The sequence below is a fragment of the Pezoporus occidentalis genome, unplaced genomic scaffold (genome assembly GCF_034315485.1).
Source record: "Pezoporus occidentalis ecotype Australia unplaced genomic scaffold, CSIRO_AGI_Poc_V1 ctg137, whole genome shotgun sequence".
In the NCBI taxonomy this organism is placed as follows: Eukaryota; Metazoa; Chordata; class Aves; order Psittaciformes; family Psittacidae; genus Pezoporus; species Pezoporus occidentalis.
The window spans coordinates 1,677,391-1,700,490 of record NW_026913177.1 but is presented as its reverse complement, the minus strand read 5'-3'; the positions used below and the strand labels follow the sequence as shown (position 1 = coordinate 1,700,490).

General features: G+C 39.4%; 1 protein-coding gene across 5 annotated transcripts in view; it reads right to left on the bottom strand.

The window, feature by feature from the left end:
• KCNQ1 (potassium voltage-gated channel subfamily Q member 1) overlaps positions 1 to 23,100 on the bottom strand; it is a 396,763-nt gene that overhangs the window by 90,005 nt on the left and 283,658 nt on the right. For all 5 annotated transcript variants that reach the window (XM_062609397.1, XM_062609392.1, XM_062609394.1 and 2 more), the window contains 3 exons: positions 20,333 to 20,427; positions 19,638 to 19,684; positions 18,754 to 18,815 (listed from right to left, as the gene is read on the bottom strand). In XM_062609397.1, coding sequence (XP_062465381.1) covers positions 18,754 to 18,815; positions 19,638 to 19,684; positions 20,333 to 20,427 — 204 coding nt within the window. The remainder of the gene's footprint in view (positions 1 to 18,753; positions 18,816 to 19,637; positions 19,685 to 20,332; positions 20,428 to 23,100) is intronic.

Here is a 23,100-nt window from a genome sequence, read left to right as displayed (position 1 = left end):
AACTCTTTCAGATACTTAATCTTCAGATTCAAGGTACATTAGTGCATTTGCTCCCAGAACAACAGCGCATCATGAGATTTTGCATGAGATACCATTCTCCATGTGTATGCATGTGACAATCAAAGCACACAGGACTCCCTGGGAAGGAAAGGAAGATGTGAGTAGATCACCCCTCTTCTGATTCCCTGAGAGCCAAGGAACTTCATAAGGCTCATCAGATTTGCAGGGAGTTTCTTCCAGTTTAGTATTTTCTGAAGTATTATTTTGTTTTGTCTGTTTTTTTTTTCTTCCAAGGGTGGTTATTTTGCCCTCCTGAAGTTTTTAGGAATTTTGCCAACTCAACAGTCTTGAGACAAGGTATGGCTGGGATCTTAAAGACCCCAGGCTGATTTCATTTTTGAAAGGGCCATTCACCCTGCAGCCTTCATGTACCTTGCCTGGTTACCTTCTGACCGAATACAGATCTCTCTTTATATAGGAAACCTGAGACTCCATGGCACTGTTCCAGAGGCTAAACAAAAAGAGGTTGTAAAGTTTAACCAATCTGCCTCCCTACAACTAGCTAGAGAGACGGATTTTCTGAAATCAAATCGTCTTGTCTGGAAATAGAATACACTTTTGGAAGAACTTTAAGTCTACAGACTACCATGAACCAAAACCAACCTCTGGTAAACAAGGATAACATCAGAAAGTCTTTGACTGAAGCAGTTAGGGACAGCATCATTACCAGCAATCATAGGGATTGGACAAATCCGAGGTAAAAAGGAAGATGAAAAAAAAGATTCAACATACTTTTGCTAGGGGAAATCCCATGGGCAAGGCTGTTTGAAGGTAAAGGGGCCCAAGACAGTTGGTTGGCATTCAAGGATTGCTTTTTCCGAGCTCAAGATCAAAGCATCCCGACACGTAGGAAGTCAAGGAAGAGGGCCAGGAGACCTGCGTGGCTAAATAGGGAATTGCTGGGTATGCTCAAGTGGAAGAGGAGAGTTTACAGGTCATGGAAGGAGGGGCTGGCCACTTGGGAGGAATATAAGGCTGCTGCTAGAGGATGTAGGAAGGCAGCTAGGAGGACTAAGGCCTCCTTAGAATTAAACCTGGTGAGAAGGGTCAAGGACAGCAAAAAGAGCTTTTTCAAATACATGGCAGATAAAACTAACACCAGAGGCAATGTAGGCCCACTGATGAATGGGATGGGTGCCCTGGTGACAGAAGATACAGAGATGGCAGAGTTACTGAATGCCTTCTTTGTCTCTGTCTACTCTGCTGCAGGCAGTCCTGAAGAGCCCTGTACCCCTGAGACCTTAGATGAAGTCAGGTCAACGGAGCGGTTTGCCTTAGTCGATGAGAAATGGGTTAGAGAACAGTTGAGCAATCTGGACATCCATAAATCCATGGGTCCAGATGGGATGCACCCGCGGGTGCTGAAGGAACTGGTGGAAGTCATTGCTAGACCACTCGCCATCATCTTTACCAAGTCTTGGGTAACGGGAGAGGTGCCTGAGGACTGGAGGAAAGCAAATGTCACTCCAGTCTTCAAAAAGGGCAAGAAGGAGGACCTGGGTAACTATAGACCGGTGAGCCTCACCTCCATCCCTGGGAAAGTGATGGAACACCTTATCCTTGGTGCCATCTTAAGGCATATCAAGGATAAGAGGGTTATGAGGGGCACTCAACATGGCTTCACCAAGGGGAAATCATGCTTGACCAATATCTTAGCCTTTTATGAGGAAATAACACGGTGGATGGATGATGGCAGAGCGGTGGATGTGGTCTACCTTGACTTCAGCAAAGTATTTGACACAGTCTCCCACAGCATCCTCACAGCTAAATTGAGGAAGTGTGGTCTGGATGATCAGGTAGTGAGGTAGACTGTGAACTGGCTGAAGGAGAGAAGCCAGAGTTGTAGTCTATGGGGCGGAGTCTAGTTGGAGGCCTGTAACTAGTGGAGTGCCTCAAGGGTCAGTACTGGGACCAGTATTATTTAATATATTCATCAGTGATTTAGATGAGGGAATTGAGTGTACTATCAGCCAGTTTGCTGATGACACTAAGCTGGGAGGTGTGGCTGACACGCCACAAGGCTGTGCTGCCATCCAGCGAGACCTGGACAGGCTGGAGAGTTGGGCAGGGAATAACTTGATGAAATATAACAAGGGAAAGTGTAGAGTCCTGCATCTGGGCAGGAACAACCCCAGGTTCCAGTATAGGTTGGGAAACGACCTGTTAGAGAGCAGTATAGGGGAGAGGGACCTGGGGGTCCTAGTGGACGACAGGATGACCATGAGCCAACACTGTGCCCTTGTGGCTAAGAAGGCCAATGGCATCCTGGGGTGTATTAGAAGGGGGGTGGTTAGTAGGTCGAGAGAGGTCCTCCTTCCCCTCTACTCTGCCCTGGTGAGACCCCATCTGGAATATTGTGTCCAGTTCTGGGCCCCTCAGTTCAAGAAGGACAGGGACCTGCTGGAGAGAGTCCAGCACAGGGTAACTAAGATGATTAAGGGAGTGGAGCATCTCCCTTATGAGGAACGACTGAGGGAGCTGGGTCTCTATAGTTTGGAGAAGAGGAGACTGAGGGGTGACCTTATTAGTGTATATAAATATATAAAGGGGGAGTGTCACGAGGATGGAGCCAGGCTCTACTCAGTGGCAAACAATGATAGGACAAGGGGTAACGGGTACAAACTGGAACACAAGAGGTTCCATTTAAACTTGAGAAGAAACTTCTTCTCAGTGAGGGTGACAGAACACTGGAACAGGCTGCCCAGGGAGGTTGTGGAGTCTCCTTCCCTGGAGACATTCAAAACCCGCCTGGACACATTCCTGTGTAACATTATCTAGGTGTTCCTGCTCTGGCAGGGGGATTGGACTAGATGATCTTTTGAGGTCCCTTCCAATCTCTAGCATACTGTGATACTGTTCTCTATTATGAGGAAAAGGCCTTTCCTTAGAATGGAGAAAAAGAAAAATCACTGAGACAATAATGGAAGCTTTTGATCACAGCAATCTCATTCAATATTGCAGTTTGGAGTAGTTCAATGCATAGGAAGTAGCTAGGAATGATCAAAAAACTCATGCACAAAATGTTCTCATTGTAATACTACAGTGATTGATCTCTAGCAAAAAATATGCAATTAAAACCTCATTAGTCAACTCTCCCTCACTCACTTTTTTCTTTAAATTTGGATTTGGGCATTTTCCTGTACCTATATAGGAAAAGCAGGAGATACTCTTCCTTCAACCTTACCTCTAATAGCATAGGCAGAATTTACCAATTTCATACACTGAAGAGAAAACAGTAACAGAAATACCCCTCTTAGCTACTTCCAGTTGAAGTTGGGTCTCCTGTTTGTACCTGAATGGAGCCTGATAACAGCTATCCATTTCATGCTATTATCATAAGGTTAATTACACCATTACCCCAAATTACAGATAGTTCGAGAACTTTGTTGAACTTTTTTTCTGTTTTCACAGAGATTAGCAAGAGTGGATTTAGCTCTTCTAATGGTCAGTGTCATCAGTGTGAAAAGCAGCTGTCTCTCCAACTATGTGCAGTACAGCATTACATTCCTTTCCAGAGGAGAGGTAGGGGCTGATTTTTGAAGTGATGTTGAGCACCTACAGTGTCTGCCACGACCTCTAAAACCAGGCTACTGGGAGATGAAACAGGGAGCAACAGAACTAGATCCTCCTATCAGGATCTTCCTTAAGCAACATGAACAATGGAAATCAACACAAAATAAACTGCCCATTAGACAATTGTAGCATAAGTCAGTTCAGCCGATAACTACTGCAACACATGCATGGCTTTTCAGGTTTTTCATGAAAGATTATCACTTATTTATAGCTGCCCTGAGTAACCCATTTGCTGTAGGCATACTAGCAGTGCACCAAAATCATGGTAAAAAATTAACTATCGAAACACTAGGATAATCTTGCCAAAACCCCCTCAAAACATGCCCCACAATTGTAATGTTTCTTTTTCCTTTTTTTTCCCCAGTAGGTTTCTTTGTTCTTAAACATCTATAGCTGTTAAAGGAATATTATCAATCTAAAAGCCAAGAATGTGTTTGTTGTTGTATTTTTCTTGGAAAAAAACCCCACCTTGTATATTTGGTGAAGCTTTTTGATTCTATGCCTAGATACCCACTTCTCAAAATGTTAAGACAAAATTATAGGTACACAGTGTGCCAAGAAAATCAGCTCAGCATGGCTTGCCCAGGCTTTCTGAAAGAAAGCATGCATACTGTGTCACTATTATGATTTAAAATAGCTGGGCCTCCAAAGTCATCACACTACTGTACTAGTACAAGGTGCCTGCAGATAGATGCCTATAGCAGCAAGCCAACCAATTAGCTTCAGGACTGTGATGAAAGCATGACTTTGATTTCTGTTCAATGCATGCATCTTGCAGCTTCATTGAGGTACAAAATAAACTGATGATGAAATGAGAGAAAGCTTAGGAGGAGGGCATAAATAACCCGAGTCTTTCACAATAATCCTCATTATTATTTACTATGGACTGCAAACTTCTCCATTTCAATGGAGAAGGGGATTTTCTACTGTAAAGCAGAAGAGAATGGGGGTTTGCAATGTAAAACAACTTCTTTGGGGTTTAAAACAGGGGTCAGGAAAGCTTACAATTCCCTGAGCTCAAGTCTTGTTAATCAGGAGTCTGTACATACATGCACACACATTGTCCAGCCAGAGAGTTCTCTCAGCTCTCTCATATGCTTCCAATGTTACCTTCTACCTTCTGCATTGCTGAAAATCAGGACAACACCCAAGGAGTTTGGATGTGCTCTGACACTTTTCCAGACATTTTTTCTTGAAACTGGAAAGGTATTTTTATTTGTTGGCAATGCTTGGTTTCAGTATTTTTTTATTCATTTATTCTTTACAATGCCCTCCAGCTGCTCTGGGATCCAGGTTACAAGCAAGGTTCAAGCTGCAGCAAGTTCATAGATGTCATGGGATTCAACACAAGTACTCACTAGCACTGTGAGGAGACATGCTCTGGCCCCAACTCCCACAGCTTCATGCAAAGGAGAGCTATTCAGCAGTGAAAGGAGGATATTGAAATGATGGGAGAAGCGGAGGAGATCCCTATTCCATGAGTTATTGCCCAATAATTGCTAGCTGAGCTTAGCTAGTACAATTACGTATTGAATTAAAGCTCCAATTAAATCAGTCTCTGCCTTTACCTTCATACCACCTTAAATTTCTGTAAGCTTGCTTTCTTAGATCATTTTGAAAAGACATGCAGCATCTCTTAAACCAATGTGTACCATATTCTTCCAAGGGCTTCCTGGATGCTTTGCTGACTAAAATATCATTACTTTTCCCACATTATTCCACCTATGGTCTAGAAAAAAAAGATTTCTGAGTGGGACCAGTTTGTACCCTATTCTGCAGACATCAAATACTCGGAAGAAGTATGTCATTAAAGAGGTAATCTAAATACTCAAAATACTCACTTTTATAGTGAATTAGTAATAGACTTGTAAGAATTTTGTACGAGAAGGAATCATAATTTAAAATGATCCTGCCTGCCTTCTCCAAGGCCAGCAATAACTTCCTTCAGAAGAAACAATGATAAAATAACATCACTAAAACTTTTGTAATAGTACCATATATGTAAGCAAATGCATTTTCCTGGACGTACATTTAACCCAGTTTACATCTAATAATTTATCTTGGTAACTGGCTTCCTTTTTTTTTTCTTGTCCTCACATACTACAAAAATGGGTGAATCCATAAATTTCTATGACAATTTCTTAAGTTCTTTACTGTTTGTTTTTTTTTTAGAGTACTACTAGCTATCTAGTAGTTAACCTATCTAGCAAAGAAAATACCTATGCTTTGTTACTGCTGTATTTACATTGGGTTTATTTTATGTTTAAAAGCCGAGGCACCTATAATACACAAATCTTCTGGTCTAGAAAAGTGTTTTACTGTTGGCATTAATAATATCCAAATTCCAGAACCACTGGAAATCAGAAAAGTCCCATCTAAACACATGCCAGGGCTGGAACTTAGAGAACTTACAGCTTACATGAGTACCCCAGGCTTTACTCAGGAGAAGAAGCCAAGTGGGGTGAAGATGCCTCTTCAAGGTTACAATACAGGCCAAAGCTGTGGAGAAATACAGTGGAGCTGGAGAGAAAAAATGAATTTAAATTATTATCATGTGGGGGCAGGACGAATTCCATTACATGATCATGTTTCTCCACTGCAAAGAGGCCATAGATCCCAAGCACTTCAACTCCCTGAGTGCATCTCTGTTCCTTTGAAGACAGAAAAATTCATTTTTCTCTCAAGTTTTCTGTTGCACTTATCAGTTTAACACTTACTTGCTTCATGTTATTATTTAGCACAAGCCTCTTTCAGGAAGGTTGTGGGAAGCACACGGATGGGGAACTTCAGTGCAGAAAAATTAACATCAGTTGCTCTTAGGGCTTTGTTTCACAGTGTAAGTCACAATCCTCTAACATGTAGCTCTTTGAATAATAATATAAATGTAGCAGTCGCTGATGTATCTAATGAATTTGCTTGTGTGCTAACTTAATTAGACCTTCAGATATGCTATACAATAAGAAGTTGTAAAGGCTGCTGCTTTCCTCATTTAATCTCCCAGCCCTTCCACCATCATTGGAAAGAAAACATGCCAATCCTGTAGTTACCAAAATCAGTGAAACATTTGTAAACAATTGCTATTCATGTGCACTGTGCTTAGTCAGGTTCTTATCAGAGCAGCCATCTAAGGACTGAATGCCAGCTGGCCTGTATTGTTCACTGATAATAAATATCAAAGGGCAGAAGAAAAAAAGGAAACTGTTTGGACTTGGCACAAGAGAATATACATCAAGCTGGGCTCTCTGGATTTACAAGTACTCATCTCATAACCAAAAAATCCACTCCAAACCAACAACGAAGTTCTCATCCTGTTTCAGGTCTGGTATGATGATCGGTAATTGATTTTCCACTGAAATTGTAAAGCCAGTGCACAGAAAACAAAATAAAGGTGACCCTGTTGGTAGGAATCACTGCTCTTTTCATTCTCAAGTGGATCCTCCTCCGCCTCCCCTTTCTCCGTGCAAAGGAAATTACTTTCCACTGTCCACTGCTTTTTTTTTTTTGTCTTTTGCTAGCTGCTGTGAGATTCAGAAATTTCTCTGCACAGAGATTCAGAGGGCTCAGATTCAAAACCAGCTTAGTCAACCACTACCTTGAAGCAGCCTACGAATGATGCATTCATTGTGAGCATCGTGACAAATCAACTACAATTAAAAGTGAGCTGCAAAGACAGCTGAACCAGTGCTGCCCATGCTAAAACCAAAAACTGGATCCAGACCTTTACAAAGTATCATGCCCAAGCTAGGAAGTCAGGTGTGGATGCAGTGCTGCAAATGCTGCTGAATGGACCTCTGGGCCCTGGGCCAGCGTGCCTGCAGCATGCATGTTAGATGAAAGAGTCTGAAGTTGGTGCTATAGCAGAAACCACTGCATCAGTGAAAAGCCCCTGTGTTCCTCCCTAGTCACTTCTGCTACCAACATTCTGCTGAGAGTTTATGGCAACATCGCTGTGGGACTGATTATATGACTTCAAAGCTTGACCAAAACTCCATTATGTAACATGAAGCAGAGAGGTAGAAGAGCCATGATTATCACAGAATGGTTAGAGTTGGAAGTGACCTTAAAGATCATCTTGTTCCAACCCCACTGCCATGAGCAGGGATACCTTCCACTAGAACAGGTTGCTCAAAGCCCCATCCAGCCTGGCCTTAAACACTTCCAGGGATGAAGCAGCCACAGCTTCTCTGGGGAACCTGTTCCAGTGTCTCACCACTCTCATAGTAAAGAATATCATCCTAACATCTAATTTTGAGAAATAGCAAAAATTATCCTTGTCCATTTCCTTTCTAATGTCTTCTCCTTTAAAACTTCTTTGGCTGAAAATTTCTAGAAACTTGGAGTAGTTGAATAAAGGCTTCCTTCAGTACCCTGATGACCACAGCATGCAATCACAGACACTGCTGGCATAACTGGAAAGTTTCTAGAAAACTTCAGCTATGATGAAGCAAGGACCTCATCTCCATTCAAATTGGCATTTTGAATATATTTTACTGCTGGGGGGTTTGTTTTGACTGCCTCATTTGGCAGGATTATCATACATGATAATCAAGCCAAGTCAGATGTCTTTGTTGCCAAGATTAACTAGAGTGTCACAACTAATACTCAAATATCCAACTGCTCTGGGACAGAGAAGCTATGAAAACCAGAGACAAAGAACCATCAAAGAATCTGTGCAAAGCTCAAGTGAACAGGAGAAAAACCACACATGAATGGTGGCTCCATCATGAAATGATAAAACAGAAAAAGGGCAGCCCAGGGAGGGCAAAGAGCCAACCCACCCTTGGATTGGTAGACATGTACAAATACGGATATATATGCAGATGTAGCTTCTACTGTCAACATGTATTTTTTTATAGGGATAATTTTAGACTATATATAAATCTGTACACATTTGCAGTTTTGAAAAACCCTGTATTTATTCACTCTTTTTCGATGGTTGGACAAAGGGCAGTATTTATTAGGTGAAGTGTCCGACAAAGCCTTTTCTGCTGTTAACCACACCACCTTGATATGTTAAGGCTATTAGGACTTAACTAGATAAAGATGCGTATGTTACTAAGTGAATCACCTTCTATCTGTCTAATGGTAACTAAGTGTTGATTCAAGTGGAGTCATCTATTTAAAAAAGAGAGAGAAAGAAATTGAAATAAACCCAAGATTAACAGATGTCGCAGAAGGGTCAATGGTGAGCAAAGTGGATCCAAGACTTTTAAAATAGAAACTCAAATGAATATTTAAACTCACTTGAATATTTTTCTCTGATTGACTGTGCAAATATAGCATTTGATTTTTTTTTAGCTTTAAATATTACATGAATAATTATCTAAAAATAGGACAGTTTCTGTGTCATGTAAATATGTTCAATCCTCTCCACCCCTATGCTCCTGGGCTACAAAATCATGTTAGTAGATTAATTTCTAGATGATTTAAAATCTACTGTCTAAAATAGTATCAGTACATTTATATTGGCTGGGTTGGCATAGTTTTTGTGTTTATATTCTTCACGGTTTTAGTATTAATGGGCTATGATTATGTTGAACACTGCACTGGCCAATATAACTATTCAAAACTAGAGGGACTTTTAAACACAATAACAAAAAGGAATGCTGATTTGTGGTCAAGTCTCAGACACAGCTTAAGTTAAATTCCTGACTGTGCCACAGATGCTACTGTGATACCTCACTTCCTGCACCTTAGCTGTAAAAGAGGTAAATATTATTTTCTTTTTCCCTTTCTCTATATTTTGTGTTTAATCTGTCAGAGAAGGAGCTCTCATGCTATGATGAACATAATGAAGCTACCACAGAGAAGGTCCATCCTAAAGGGAGGCAGTTCATCAGACTATCATGCCCATGGTATACAAGCGCAGTCCCACTCTGCCAGGTTGGGCTGCTGGCTGATCACCGGGGCCTACCAAATGTAGCATCAGTTACTTTGGGATAGAAAGAAAACCTGTGACACAGGTTCACAGCCCTGTGCTAACCTCTGAAATAGTGGAATACTTCAAAGATGTGTAAAAAGTTATCATCATTACATTTGTAAATATCTAGAACAAATATGATGCAAAGCTTGATTTTCTTATGGAAAGATGAATTGTGGTTTTGTCACAACCCCAGTGGGTAGGATGCAGGAACAGAGAAAGATTTGAGGAAACTATATTTGCCACCTTGGTTTCCTGAGTTCTAGGAAGGCTAGGAACCAGATGTTCATGGTCTACTTTTGTTTACTGCCTGTTTTCATTCTTATCTTCCTTCTGACTTCCATAGCTCTAAGGAGTCGGGCAGCAACAGCCCCTTTCTCCTATTACTCTTCCTGTAATCTAAGCAGCACTGGGTCATTTCTGGTTTGCAATTTTGATTTGGGGGGTGTAGCAGATAAGGTGCCAGAAGGTATGGACATTGCATAAGAAATGGAGTGTACCTTCCTTTACCCTGAATCTTGTCCAAGAGTTGAACAGATTCAAATCTGAAAAGACTGCAGCCTGAATAGAGTCCTTTCAATTCCATGCACTTTTACTCCTTGATACTGAACTGCAAATGAAAATAAAACATTTTAATTCCAGCAAGATCACTCTAAAACCAGACCTTTGACAAGGAACAATTTCAACTTTGATGCATCTGACTTCAGCAAAGGCTCATCCTAGCGTTACCAAAATTTGCCTCTTCTATTAGAATGCGTTTCAGTTGCTCATCTGCAACGCACAAAAACCCCATAAAATGCAGAGGTGATCTTACAGTCATTTCTTTTCCTTTAACCTAAAAGAAAGACAAAAGTCTTGTGTAGCATGCTGTGCACACGTGTTATTCACTTAGATCCTTTTTCTCTGATCCACTCTTCAGGGGATTTAGTCCATACAACTGTTCCACATTCTCTCTTGGCATATTCACCATGCATTTCCATTCCACATCAAATGTAAACAGTCTATGCACAAGAATGATGGATGCTACATTTCAAATCTTGCTTTGGTTTACCCTTGAATGCCAGACAAAACAGGCTGTATGTGGCTTAATAAAAGACTGAGTCATCTCGATTTGCAGATCTTACAACCATCCACTCGCATACCAACCCAATTATAAACACAAACAGCTGATTCTCAAAACAGCAACTAATCTGAAGGTTGTCTATAAGATTATCAGCTGGTAACACATTATTTCATTTCTCCATTTCTCTCCCAAATTCCTAGATTTTCTAGTATATATTCTACGTTACCCAAAAGTTTCTGGGATTTCTGCTCTTAAGCAAGTACACAGTTACGCAGATCACAAGTACGCAGCCATTGCTGGTGTTAAGAATTCCAAAGTCATTAGTCATATCCCAAATAGGGAAGAAATCAATGAGATTTTAAAAATAATAATTATATATATAAACCCCCCACTTTGTATTTGCACAGGTTTACACTCTGCCTTCATCATTGTGCTTCCCAACTACTGTCCACATTTGGGGTAAAATCTACAGCAACTTACTTAAACAGGAAGTCTTCTCTTTAGACATATTTTTGCCTTTTTACTTTTCATAAAATATGTAGAGGAGTATCATAGTTCACTGCATGTGACTGAATAACCAGAGGTTAATTATTCATTGCTTTTGAATACTAGCACATTGATTGTGTGCTAGTTGGAACTACCTTCAGTCACTCTTCCCTAGAATAAAGATAATATTTTGCCTTGCTTAACTTTGAGAGCATTGAGGAAATACATACTCTCATTACCTGCAAATAAACTAATGAGCTGCAGTATACTCTCCACTTGTGGCTACTTAGATTCAATGCTCAATCTGCAATTTTAATACAATTACGTTTCCTCTGATCCAAGAGCTGACGCTTCATAAACAGACAAGACATCACAATAGCTGGTAATATTGCTTTGTAGATTAGGTTTGTAACTATATCTAATATATATATAATATCCTACAGGTTATAGGTAGTTCTTAACACTGTGTATACTAAATAATTTCAAAATTAATGCTGGAATTGATTGTTTTTCATTTCTACTGTGATAGGAGCTAACTATCTGCAAACAGACAAAATTAATGTTAACAAATGGATGAAAGTGAAGGCTCTGGTTCCAAAGACCTTACAGTCTTCAAGGTATGGCGCTGCAAAAACTCACATGAATGCCCTCTAGACAGGCACAGAGGTCTGCTTCCACAGCCTCCCTAAACAGGTCAGGTCTAAGACACTGTACAGAGGTGTTCAGCTCTATGGGGCTGTATGAGTGAACAAACCCAACAGCAAGCAGCTGTGCTTAAAATCCTAGACTAAAAAGAGCTATGTTGAACAAGACCAAAGTTTATCTGCCAGTTATCTTGTTTCTGGTGCAAGGCTAGTAGCAGTGTCTTAAAAAAAAGAAGAATGTAAGAAAGTATTTATAGATAAAATCATGCTTTTCCTTTTTTAACCAATTCATTGCTGACTACTGTTAAAAATGCCTGCTAAACTGCAGTTTACATACACACACCCTGCTTAACAATCCTCAAAGAGCCCTTCTTCATGACTTTACCAACCTCTCTCTCTCAGTTTGTTTCTATTCTGGCTACCAAAGCTTCTGGCAGCAGAGAATCCTACAAATAGTTATTTTTTGTTTTCATTTTTACCATGTATACCTGATACACGGATACATAGAATACTGCAGATGGAAATGTGCAGTTTTTCGTTGTTTACCCACTGAAATATAATCAGATTGGTGAGAGATTAAGTATTAAAATTGTAAGGCTGTCTAATGACCTAGATTGATGAAAGATGATCTTAGTTGTAGTACCATTTATAGAAAATGGGCATCCTCCATCACAAAGTTCAGCACCAGAATTGCTTCCAGATGCTTGTACTTCAGCATCTGGAAAAGGACTAAAGATTAAATTAATAGGGATTTTTAATCTTTCATATGCCTCTTAATATTCCTCCACATCCCCCAGGTTATTACTTTGCATTATTGCAAGAACTACATAGAAGATGAGTAACTGCTTGGCAGTTGTTCTTTTGATTTTTATTGGTTTCACATATCTTTTAAAATTTCCATCTGAACACACGTTTTTTAATTCTGTTTTTAGGTATCAGGAAGGCAAATCCTCACACACCCATTGCAGAAGCTGCCAATATCAAATACCTGAACTGCCTAGTGCATGTTTAGCCTCCAAAGTGCTGAAGTTTACCGTGCCAGAAACTTTCCGAAGCCATCTCTTCCAACTGATAATTCATGGCTTTAGCCATGCTTTCTAGCACTGACCAGAACTTCAGATAGCTGTCAGTCTTTTACCATCAGTTTTTCAGCATCGTTACTCAATTAAAAATAAAGCAAAAATGTTTCTGCCCATTGCATACTGATGTGCAAGAAGGCCATCGTCAGTCAAGGCCTTTTTGAAGTTTGCACTAATTGGTATGTTACGCTAGGAAGCACAGTAACTGTCCCCACAGGCAACAGAATGCTATTAACATGGACAAAAAAAAAAAAAACCAAACAACCCAAAACCACCAAGGTTTGATCCTATGTTAGATGCTGCAGATATTCACATAAAATTGGAAGACTAGCCACACACAAAGAATTCTTTTAGGTGAACAAGCTGTGAACATGAAGCCTTGCATTTGAGAACCCAGGAAGAAGTAGATGAGATAATACTTTTCTAAGTAAATATTGAACTACCTAATGTATGCTCTTAGGATTGTAAAGACTGAGTGTCCAATAATGAGACACATACACGTGCAGATCCATACTTCCATTTATGACAGAAATGTTGTCATGTAACACATCTGTGTTACAGACCAAAATTGTATCTTAACAACTAAAAGAAAAAATCTTCTCAAAGGCATAAAACTTTGATAAAGCTTAATTCTTCTATGTACCCTGAAGTGAAGCTGAAATGTTTGCTCATCAGGGCTACCTTATGTTTTGATTAAAAGGCCTGCTTCACAGCTTGCCAGGTCATAGGCTTTTAATGGGCTCTGGAGCATATCATAAACCTTTCTGTATTTGATGGGCTGGGAGTTCATTATTAGAAATGGCATGATTACAATTTACCCTGTGTTACAATAAAACAGCAGATTTATTAACACTGCAGTGAAATTGCTCTTCAATATATAAATCAAGTTCATATATTTCTGAGCAAATCAACAAAAGAAATAAGTTAGACATGAAACCTTTTGCCCCACTAATAGTGGGGAACTAGTAGTTGATTAGAAAGCAAGAACAGAAAAGAGCAAGAATAAAATCAGAAACTGGACTTAGACTTATCAATGGTCATTCTGCTCATCTGGACTGTATTTAAAAGGTTCCAGCCAAAGTGGTTTCTAATATATATATGGATAGAATCAGTGCTCTGGTGAAACAATTACAAAAAATTATTTAGCCAGAAGAAAACGTCATACCACATATAGATAAATGCTGTAACACACCAGTCTTCACCACTTTCTGAAAGCCATCTTAAATAAAGCCTTTGTACTCATAGCTCTTTTAAAGTTCCATACTCAGCACTCACAGTGAAAAATGTATCAGTTTTGCTGAACATTTGATCTGTACATTTAACAGCCAAGGACACTGCAGACGGAAGACAGAAAAGCAAATCACCACAACCAGAACTCAGAAGAACTGTGCAAAGAAGGTAACTCCTTTTGGTTTTGCTTTCCAAGATCAGTTCAGACTTCCAGTAGGCAACTCAAACACTACACTAGCATCTGTTTTAGGGTAAATGCTTTCACATGATAGATTGTTTTTTAATTGGTTTTAAAAGTGTTGCTGTCTGCTTTAAATTTGGAAAAGTGAAATGATTTTCTGTTCAGTGCTGTGCTGCATATTTGAAGTTCTGAATGTTGCTCTTTATGTTAGTACTCATCAGAGTACAAGCATACATGTTTTCAGCTAATAGGCATGCAAAAGGTGCACATGCTTGGAAAGAATACTGTCTTGCAAAATTTTTGGATTCACATTAAAAGGTGTCACATGTCTCACTACTATGTATCTTTTCAATTTAAGTCTCTACAACTTAAAATTTAGCAGTAGACAGCATTACTTCTAATGTTCTATATAACTGAAAAAGACCATGATAAGATTTTAGTTGTGACCTTGGCAATACTGATCTTAATACTATACTGTCACATAAAGGAATAGTTCTGAGTATATAGAAGGGACACCCAGAAAATTCATTTGGATTGCTATAACTGTTCTTAAAAGGTAAGTTTTAAAGTGTCCAAATCACTGAGGAAGATTAAGTCCTATTTTTAAAATGATGTAACAGAGAACAACGCATAATGTCTACTGCTCAGAATGCTTTTCAAAATTTATTTTGTAAATCCAGGTTCTGTTATTCTACTCTGGGAGGTCCACATCTGACATCTGGGGTAGCCTGGTATGTAGGCACCAAAGCTTGTCCAGGGACAGCCAATTTTAGCCCCAGATGATTTTGTGAGGTGGCCATATTTAAGACTTAATTACCTTAGAGCAGCCAAGCAATAAGCCCAGATGATTACCTGAAAAGTGCAAGCTGAGCCTGTTATATCTAAATTAATGGTCAGCAAAAGGTCAAAAAAAGAACAGATTAATTTACTCTAAAAAGTTAGAATTACAGTCATTTATAGCTAAGCTAAAATTAAAGGAGTGCAAAGAAAAGAGGAGATGTACCACACAGAAGTTCTTGAGTGTGCTATGGGCTTGTTCCTGGATCAAGCTGCTGGGCATACTCAGAATTAAACTATTGGCATGCAGTGCTCCCTGTGTGCGCTTTAACAGTGCTGTGCACACACAGCTGTGCCTATCTGGGAAAATTGATTTTGACTTTGGCCAGAGGCCAGCAGTGGCCAGGGTTCTTGGGGGTAGGCTTCACACTTCAAGATAAAAAGAGAAAAGGCTGGTCACCACAAATAAATCGATTTGCCACTGTAATCCTGCTCAACAACATTCTCTGAGGGACTGGATCGGCATATCTACATGCATGTTCTTGGACCATTGCTACTTAGCGGGGTTTATGAGTTCAGCCTGGGCACTGTGTTACAGCAGTTACATGCCTCCTGGACCAAAGCTGGCTGGTGTCCCAACAGAGTGGGGTGTGGGCATAGCGTGTGCCGCAACTGTCTGCACTCAGCCATGGCAATATGGCTCAGTTTAGAAGAACTGAGCATTTGCTGCCGTCAGCTTTATAAGCAATGCAGAATAAGGGCAAAGTCAAAATACACTGTGATTACACGTTGGATTGTGATTTCTTTTAACAAAGGACTATTAGGTCGTGCAGTTTCTAGTTACATGTACAAAACCACCTTTTCATCTGCTTGCCCAAATTAAAAAATTCCATGGGAAGGACTCTGCAGGAATGTTCCTGCAAGTGTGATTCATCCCCCTGGCTTTTGCATATTAGGAAACAATCTTTAGTTACATTATCACAAACTGTATAAATCACAAGGTCAGTTTCACTCAGTACACAAGATGAACAGACTCTACAGGACTCTCTCCCTCAAATGAACATGCTCCTAAATTTAAAAGAAGAAAACGTTTTTTGCTTTGTTTTAGCTGATTTTAATACTTGGAAAATCAGATTTGTGCCATAAACTGTCATAGCTCCTGCCAATACTGCCATACTGCTCTAAGCATTGTAATTTTAAAATGTTCCTTTGACATGCCAGTTTCCCTCTGTACTGCCAGCCATACATATGCCTCTAGAACATCTACTTGTGCCACAAGCACAAGCTTTGCAAGAGTGATATAATGTCCCAGAAATACAACTAAACACTCTTGAACACAGAATTATCTTTGTAAATGCTTCTCAAGTTAAAATCCACCTCCACAAAAGCCTATAAGAATATACATAAATTGGATTTTGCTTCAGTGATCTACAAGCAGCGGAACATGTGGTGACAGCAGACATCCACAGGCAGAGGAACCCAAAAGTTCTAAAAACCTGGAAGTTCAGGGTTTTTTCTCTTTCTGCTTTAACAAAAACTTTCTGAAAACTGTACACCAGCCTTCTGCTGCAAGAAGAATACTAATGATCACTGAGAAAGATATATTAGAAGAACTCAACTTATTCCTGTAGCATGGGAAGTACTGTGTAATTTCTTGCATATTAGGAGTTTCCAAATAATTTCAGGCTATGGCTCATTTTAAAATGACTTAAAGGAGATTTTTCATACGCACAAAAGGTGGTTAGGTACTAACACGAGTCGGCAGCACTGAAAATCTCTCCTTCAGAAGATTCAAAACTAATTCACAAACCAAACTGGATGTAACTGTTTGAAATATACAGTCACCTTAAAAACCAGCTGATATAGTTATCCTTTATATAGTGCTCAGCTCAAGAAGGATTCAATTGTATGCTGAAAGCATACCATGTACCATGCACTTTACAAGAAAGAAAAGGCCAGTCTGAGGGCGAAAAATACCAAAAAACTGTGCTTGGCCACCTTCTGCAGCTGCAGCAAAAACATCATTTCAGCATTGCCAGTGTGTTGTCATGTATACTGCTGTTTGCCGAGTCCAACTGAAATTCTCTATTTTTAGCCTTTCAGCTACTTTCAGAGAAAATTCCTGCAGATAGGACTAGTTGCATAGGGCAGATTACATACAACTCTGAAACCACAGATGGCCTCATGCAACTGCAAAGAAAGAAGGCTCTGTTTCTTAAAATACAGTAAAATTTAACTCAGCTATACTAAAATTAAACAGAGAGTGTTTTACAGTCCCATTACAAGACATAAAATAACAGTCACCATAAATTCATGGTGTACTTATTTGTAAGGATGTAAAAAGAGTAATTAATAACCCCAAACCAGCTTATCCCTGAGCCAGTACAACACCAAAGCTTTCCCAGGCTGGTTAGAGATTTTGCAAATAGCACTGAGAAGCTGGTTGAGCTGTCATTTGAGAATTATTTGTCCAAACTGAAAAGTCATTGCTCTTTGTCACAAGACATTTTCTAGTGTTCCACACTTTTAGTTGACATTACAGAGAGAAAAGAAATAAATGTAATCCAAACTTTCTTGAAAAGGCTTCCATGTGTAAGAACACTTACACAGTGCCTCTTCTTGCAAAATGCACTGTACCTCTGTATCTTCTACATCACCCTATACACCAGGAAGCACCTGTTCCTTTTGAAATGCCATTTATTTCCAAGAGACTGAAGTACAGTTCTGCGTATTATCATTCAAATTTCTCTTAAGTATTTAAGGAGAAACATGTAAGGAACGGATATGTCACAAGTGAATCAATACAGCCCAGGGTGCTCAGTTTGCATTCTTGGGACATGCTGCTCACATCTCTTTTGGTTTGCAGAATATTTGCTGGATATTTCTTCAGAATGAATGCTTTATGACATTATCACACGCTTCCAGTTGAGGAACTCTGAAAGCTCTTTTCCTCAAGAAAAATTTTCACTTCTTAATACTGAACGGACAGTTTGGATTCATGAAACAATCCTAAGCTCAAGAAATTCTTTCACCCCCTCACCAAATCTCTGAAAGAGATCAGTAAAGGGTTCAAACCAATTATCTTAACTTTCTTTCCCTAACACCAACACAGGCAAATCTATTTTTTTTAACAGTGACATAGATTCTACCTGTGATCTAATTTTTCAAGCACAGCCAGCATTGAAGTAAAGGGTTACAAGACATTTAACTGTTAATTTGAGATTATAAAACAAGTCTATTTTTTTTTCTGGCTTCACGTCACTTGAAAGAAGAAACTCCATTTGTCAAAAGGAATGAAAATCAAGATAGAACAAGGTTTGCTATCGCTCCCTCTAAGGAATTGTAGGTGGACTTGTATAAACAACAGAGAAATGATCAAAGGGAAATCTTAGGGACCATAATATACCGAGGTATTAAAGGAACAGAGCCCTTTATCTATTGTGGAGGAAGGAAGCAGAGCAACGAGACGTGTAATATACACAATTAAAAGACTCAAGCAAGTCCCAAAAGACACCAAAATCAATTGAAGTATGTGGGCTTGGTTGTTTTTTTTTTCTTATTCTGTTAAAATTACAAGAGAGAACCAAAAATACAATCTGCCAAAAAAATGTGTTCCATCACCTGGAAAAGCCAGACATTCAACTCTATTTTAAGCTGCATTTTTCACCGCATCTTATGAAACAAGCACTGCTCAATCACAGACCATGGTGGCATTCACTGCCAGTCTAACTGAGGTTTACCTTGTCCTCCACTCTGTTCAGCCTGGCACCAATCGTGTTATTCCCTCGATCCTTGCTTTTTTCTGTGGAACAAGAAACATTTTCAAATTAATATATGCTGGTATAACAAAATAGCACCAAGCCACAACAGGTTGTGTTTAACTAGCCCACCAACACAGTGTAACTGAACACTTTTACCAGGCTGATAACTCTATTCCTTAAAAGCAGTTATATTCCTTAAAAGCAGCTTTTTGTTTCTTTTTATAGCATTTGCTCAAGCCATGGCTTTTAATAGCCCTTCAGTTTCAGGCACTTTCAACCTTAGTTTTAGGCTCTAACCTAGGAGAACAAAGCTGTTCCCAATTTAGTTAATGTTTTAATTGCCATTTAAAAACAATCTGCCACTACGCAAAAGACTCAAGTTAAACAATGCATTTGGTAACATTTTGTCTTTTTTGCCCCGTAAACTACATAGAAACATGAGTTTGAAAATGACACTTAACCGAATGTTTTCATTAGCCAGACTTGTTGCAAACAAACTTGGTTATTTGCGTTTCCCTGAAAGCTATCAAAGCACTGTGTGAATATTACTGATTTCATAGGAACTCTGTAGTCATAACACACCATTTAACTGAAAATATGGTGAGCCTCACAGAGATTAGAGCAAACATTCTGAAAAGTGCAGTGAAAGCAGAAAGTGCACTTTTGAAAGTATCTAAATAAGAACAAGCCTATTTTAAAGGTGTTGATGACTAAATACTGTTGTGGTTGCTTAAGCTTCAGACCACAACCGGTTGGCACTGTTTAAAAATCTGGCAACAAAATAAAAAGTATTTTAACAATTATTGTCTATTGATGATATCTTAACCAGATTAACATTAGACACATCCTTCATATTAATGTACCTGACACAGATATAAAAAGAGATGGCTTCCCTATGGATTGGTCCAACCTATAAAACAAAAAGAATCATTTTAGTTTTTATCAGCCTGAACCAGCATCTTCACTTTCTCTAGCTCTTCACAAGCAAGCAAAGTGAAGTTCAAGGAGTTCTGGTTTGTTCTGTAAGTGAAGGAGTTGCTTTGAGAAATTATAAAAATAATAACAAAATGGGGTTATACTTAGACTGGTCTTCAGTGTCTTTAATGACTGCAAATTTTTAGCACATCATTACTTTTCCACACAAGCATCACTGCTTCCTCTTTTTCTTGTTCTTCTGCAGTTTACTTGTTGCACTTGTCATCTCTTAGTTTGCTCTTAAATGCAATTCTACTTGAGCATGTGACAGTATCTCTGTATATATAGTACAGCTCCTAAGATACAGGAATTGCAGTGTGCAGTCAAAGCTAGGAGGGACTGAGGCAATACACGTAAGTATAATGAAAACTGGAAGTCCCAGTAATCAGATGTTTAAGCTCTTTTCTTCCCTGTGTGAAGAATTTAGTTGAACGCCATTATGTATTCTGTAACTTTGCAGAGTCCTACCGGTATGGCACCTGGAACCCTGTCAGTTTTTGATCTCCAGCCCCAATCACTGACCTATTACAAACATCCTTTTGCTGGTCTTTATGGGTACAGACACTGAACTTCATGGACATACCTCCTCTGTAATTCCTTGATTCGCACCATCAGGTTGAGGTGACCCTGAGAATATTGCTCAATAACATCTCGGACATCATAGGGCTTTCTAGCTTGCTGTAAAATAAAAACCAAAACACATGCCCTTAAGCCACAAGGATGTAGGAACAGTTGCGGTAACATCGATTTTTTTCTTTCAAGAGTAAACAGTAAGTTCTTTTAAACCCTTTTAACACTGTGTAAACATCCGAAATATCTTTATTGTTCCCATGGTCATACATTTTTGTGTGTAACTGCAGGTCTACGTGCCTTTCAGAGATTATCCAGTGAATTCAAGGCCAAAAAAATATAGCCGGCACTTTGCTCAGAAGTTTGTGGTGACTCTAGTTTCTTCTGAAATACAGTTCATGTTCCTTGACCACAAAACAGGAAAGAGGCCTTTCACAAATGCAAGCCCTTATTCTCAGTCAGCAGCAAGACAGCTGGAGTTCTCAGTTCAGCTCTTGCCATGGGAAGGTTAAATGGAGAGTCCTGCACCTGGCTGGAGGTGCAAGACCGTGACTTCCTCTTCCAGAAAGACTGACCAGGCTTTCAGATCTAGCGGGAAATACTGTGAAAATATTGGTGCAAGGAATGACCTGTGTCTGTAATCTGCATTTCACACATGGGAAAGTCTTAATCTGACCTGTTACTAATAAAATCACTTTTGTGTAGTATTAAAGAGAAAGACTGTAATTTTAACTAATAAACACCAAAGCTAACTGCAAAGCAACTGCAGTGCAGTGGCAAATTAAAAATATCTAAATCTTACATCTAGAAACTAGAGTCTAGTCAATGCCAGTGCTACATATAAGAAGCTGCAATGAGGCTCTAACACTACACAAGAGAGAGGAGTGGGATGTAAACTTCACACATAAGACTAAACAGTAACACCTGAACTTATGAACTGGTAGAAACCTTTTTCTTAAATATCCTAATCAAATCAGTCAAACAATACAGAAACAATAAATGACATGCCAGCTGGTTGAGAGAGGTGACTTCCCTTTCCAAATCTGCTCTGGTGAGACCCCACCTGAAGTCCTGTGATCAGCTCTGGGGTCCTCAGCACAGGAAAAATAAGGACCTGCCAGAGTGGGTCCAAAGGAGGGACAGAAAAAATTATCAGAGGACTGGAGCCCCTTTCCTTTAAGGAAAGGCTGAGAGCTGGGCTTGTTCAGCCTGGAGAAAACTCCAGGGAAACCATATTGTGGCCTTTCAGTAAAGGGGGCTTATAAGAAAGATGGGGAGAGACATTTTAGTAGAGCCTGTTGTAATAAGCCAAGGGATAATAGTTTTAAACTAAAAGAGGGGAGATTCAGACCTCATTTAAGGAAGACTTTTTTTATGATGAGGATGGTGAAACACTCGAACAGGTTGTCCAAAGAAGCAACAGATGCTCCATACCTGGAAACATTCAAGGTCAGACTGGACAGGGCTCTGAGCAACCTGCTCTAGTTGAAGATGTCCCTGCTCATTTCTGGAGGGTTGGACCAGATGGCCTTTAAAGGTCCCTTCCAACACAAACCATTCGATAATTCTATATTTCTGACTCATTCATTATGCTGTCTATAGATATCTTGTATATAATTTTCAAGGTTTGGCAGAAGCCTTGGTAGCACTGAGTTACAATTTTTCCTTCCTTGCACCCTTGCAGAACAAGGAAAAGAGTTTACGGTGGTAGGTTCTAACATACCCTCTTTGAGGACTCAAATATTTTGTCACCTGTACATCAAAAGCAGATGTCTCTGCACTGCTTAACCTTATTTCACATGCTCCAGGTTTTCCTTAAGTCCATGCCACAAATACGTTCATTTTTAAGTAAAAAGAAAGAGGCATACAATATAAAAACAAGGCTGCGGCTCCTCCATGCAGTCCCCTGCACCTGCCTGGGAGGTAGCTCCCACATTTTAGGAATTATTACTTTAACAATATTGCTTCATCAAATTTCAGCCTGCCAGACTCCCCAAAGCTGACAGCAAACCTTGGGTGATTGTGAAGTGCTCTCTAGCGGAAGGCTAAACAGGACTGGGAATTGTTTTAATTCACCCAAAGTGCACAAAGAATTCCCAAGAATCCAGGCTGCTTACACAGATATGAATCATAACTAACATCCACAAAGAAAGAAATACAGTTCAATGATGGCATAAGCCTGTAAGTCTTTCCATGGACTAGTACTGTAAACATGATATTTAAAAAAAAAAAAAAAGAATAGAATTCTTGGATTATTTTTGCACTAAAAATAAGCAAGAGACAAATCTGCAAGATCAGCTTGAAAACTCCAGGTTCAGAAAAGCTATTCAGTAAGAATAAAGACTCAGAGCTTTCTCCTGCTGTACTTGTACTCCAGTGCAGGTGTCTGACAGTAGAAAGATAAGGGACGTGCCTTCCTGTTTTTCATTTACTGAACTGCCTTTTTCCCTTTAAAATGAGAACTAAAAAACTGGGATAAACAGAATTTATGAATGAAGCTTCATTTCTGAGTAACATAGGGTATTTAACAGGCAGTACTAATTATTCTGTAATTACTTCATATTGAAATCTGATCCTTCAAGAGAAAATACTCCTGATGTTGACAACATGTTAATTTTTGTAAAAGGAAGAAAAGAAAAACCTGCAGCAGGGAGGTATCAATGAGTACTGAAGAAAAAAAATAGAAGCCAGCCCCACAGCTTTCCTTAACACCTTCTTTATTTCTGTCCCTCTGCTAATTAACCAATATTCATGTAAAAAATCTTCTTAAATGAGTTAAAA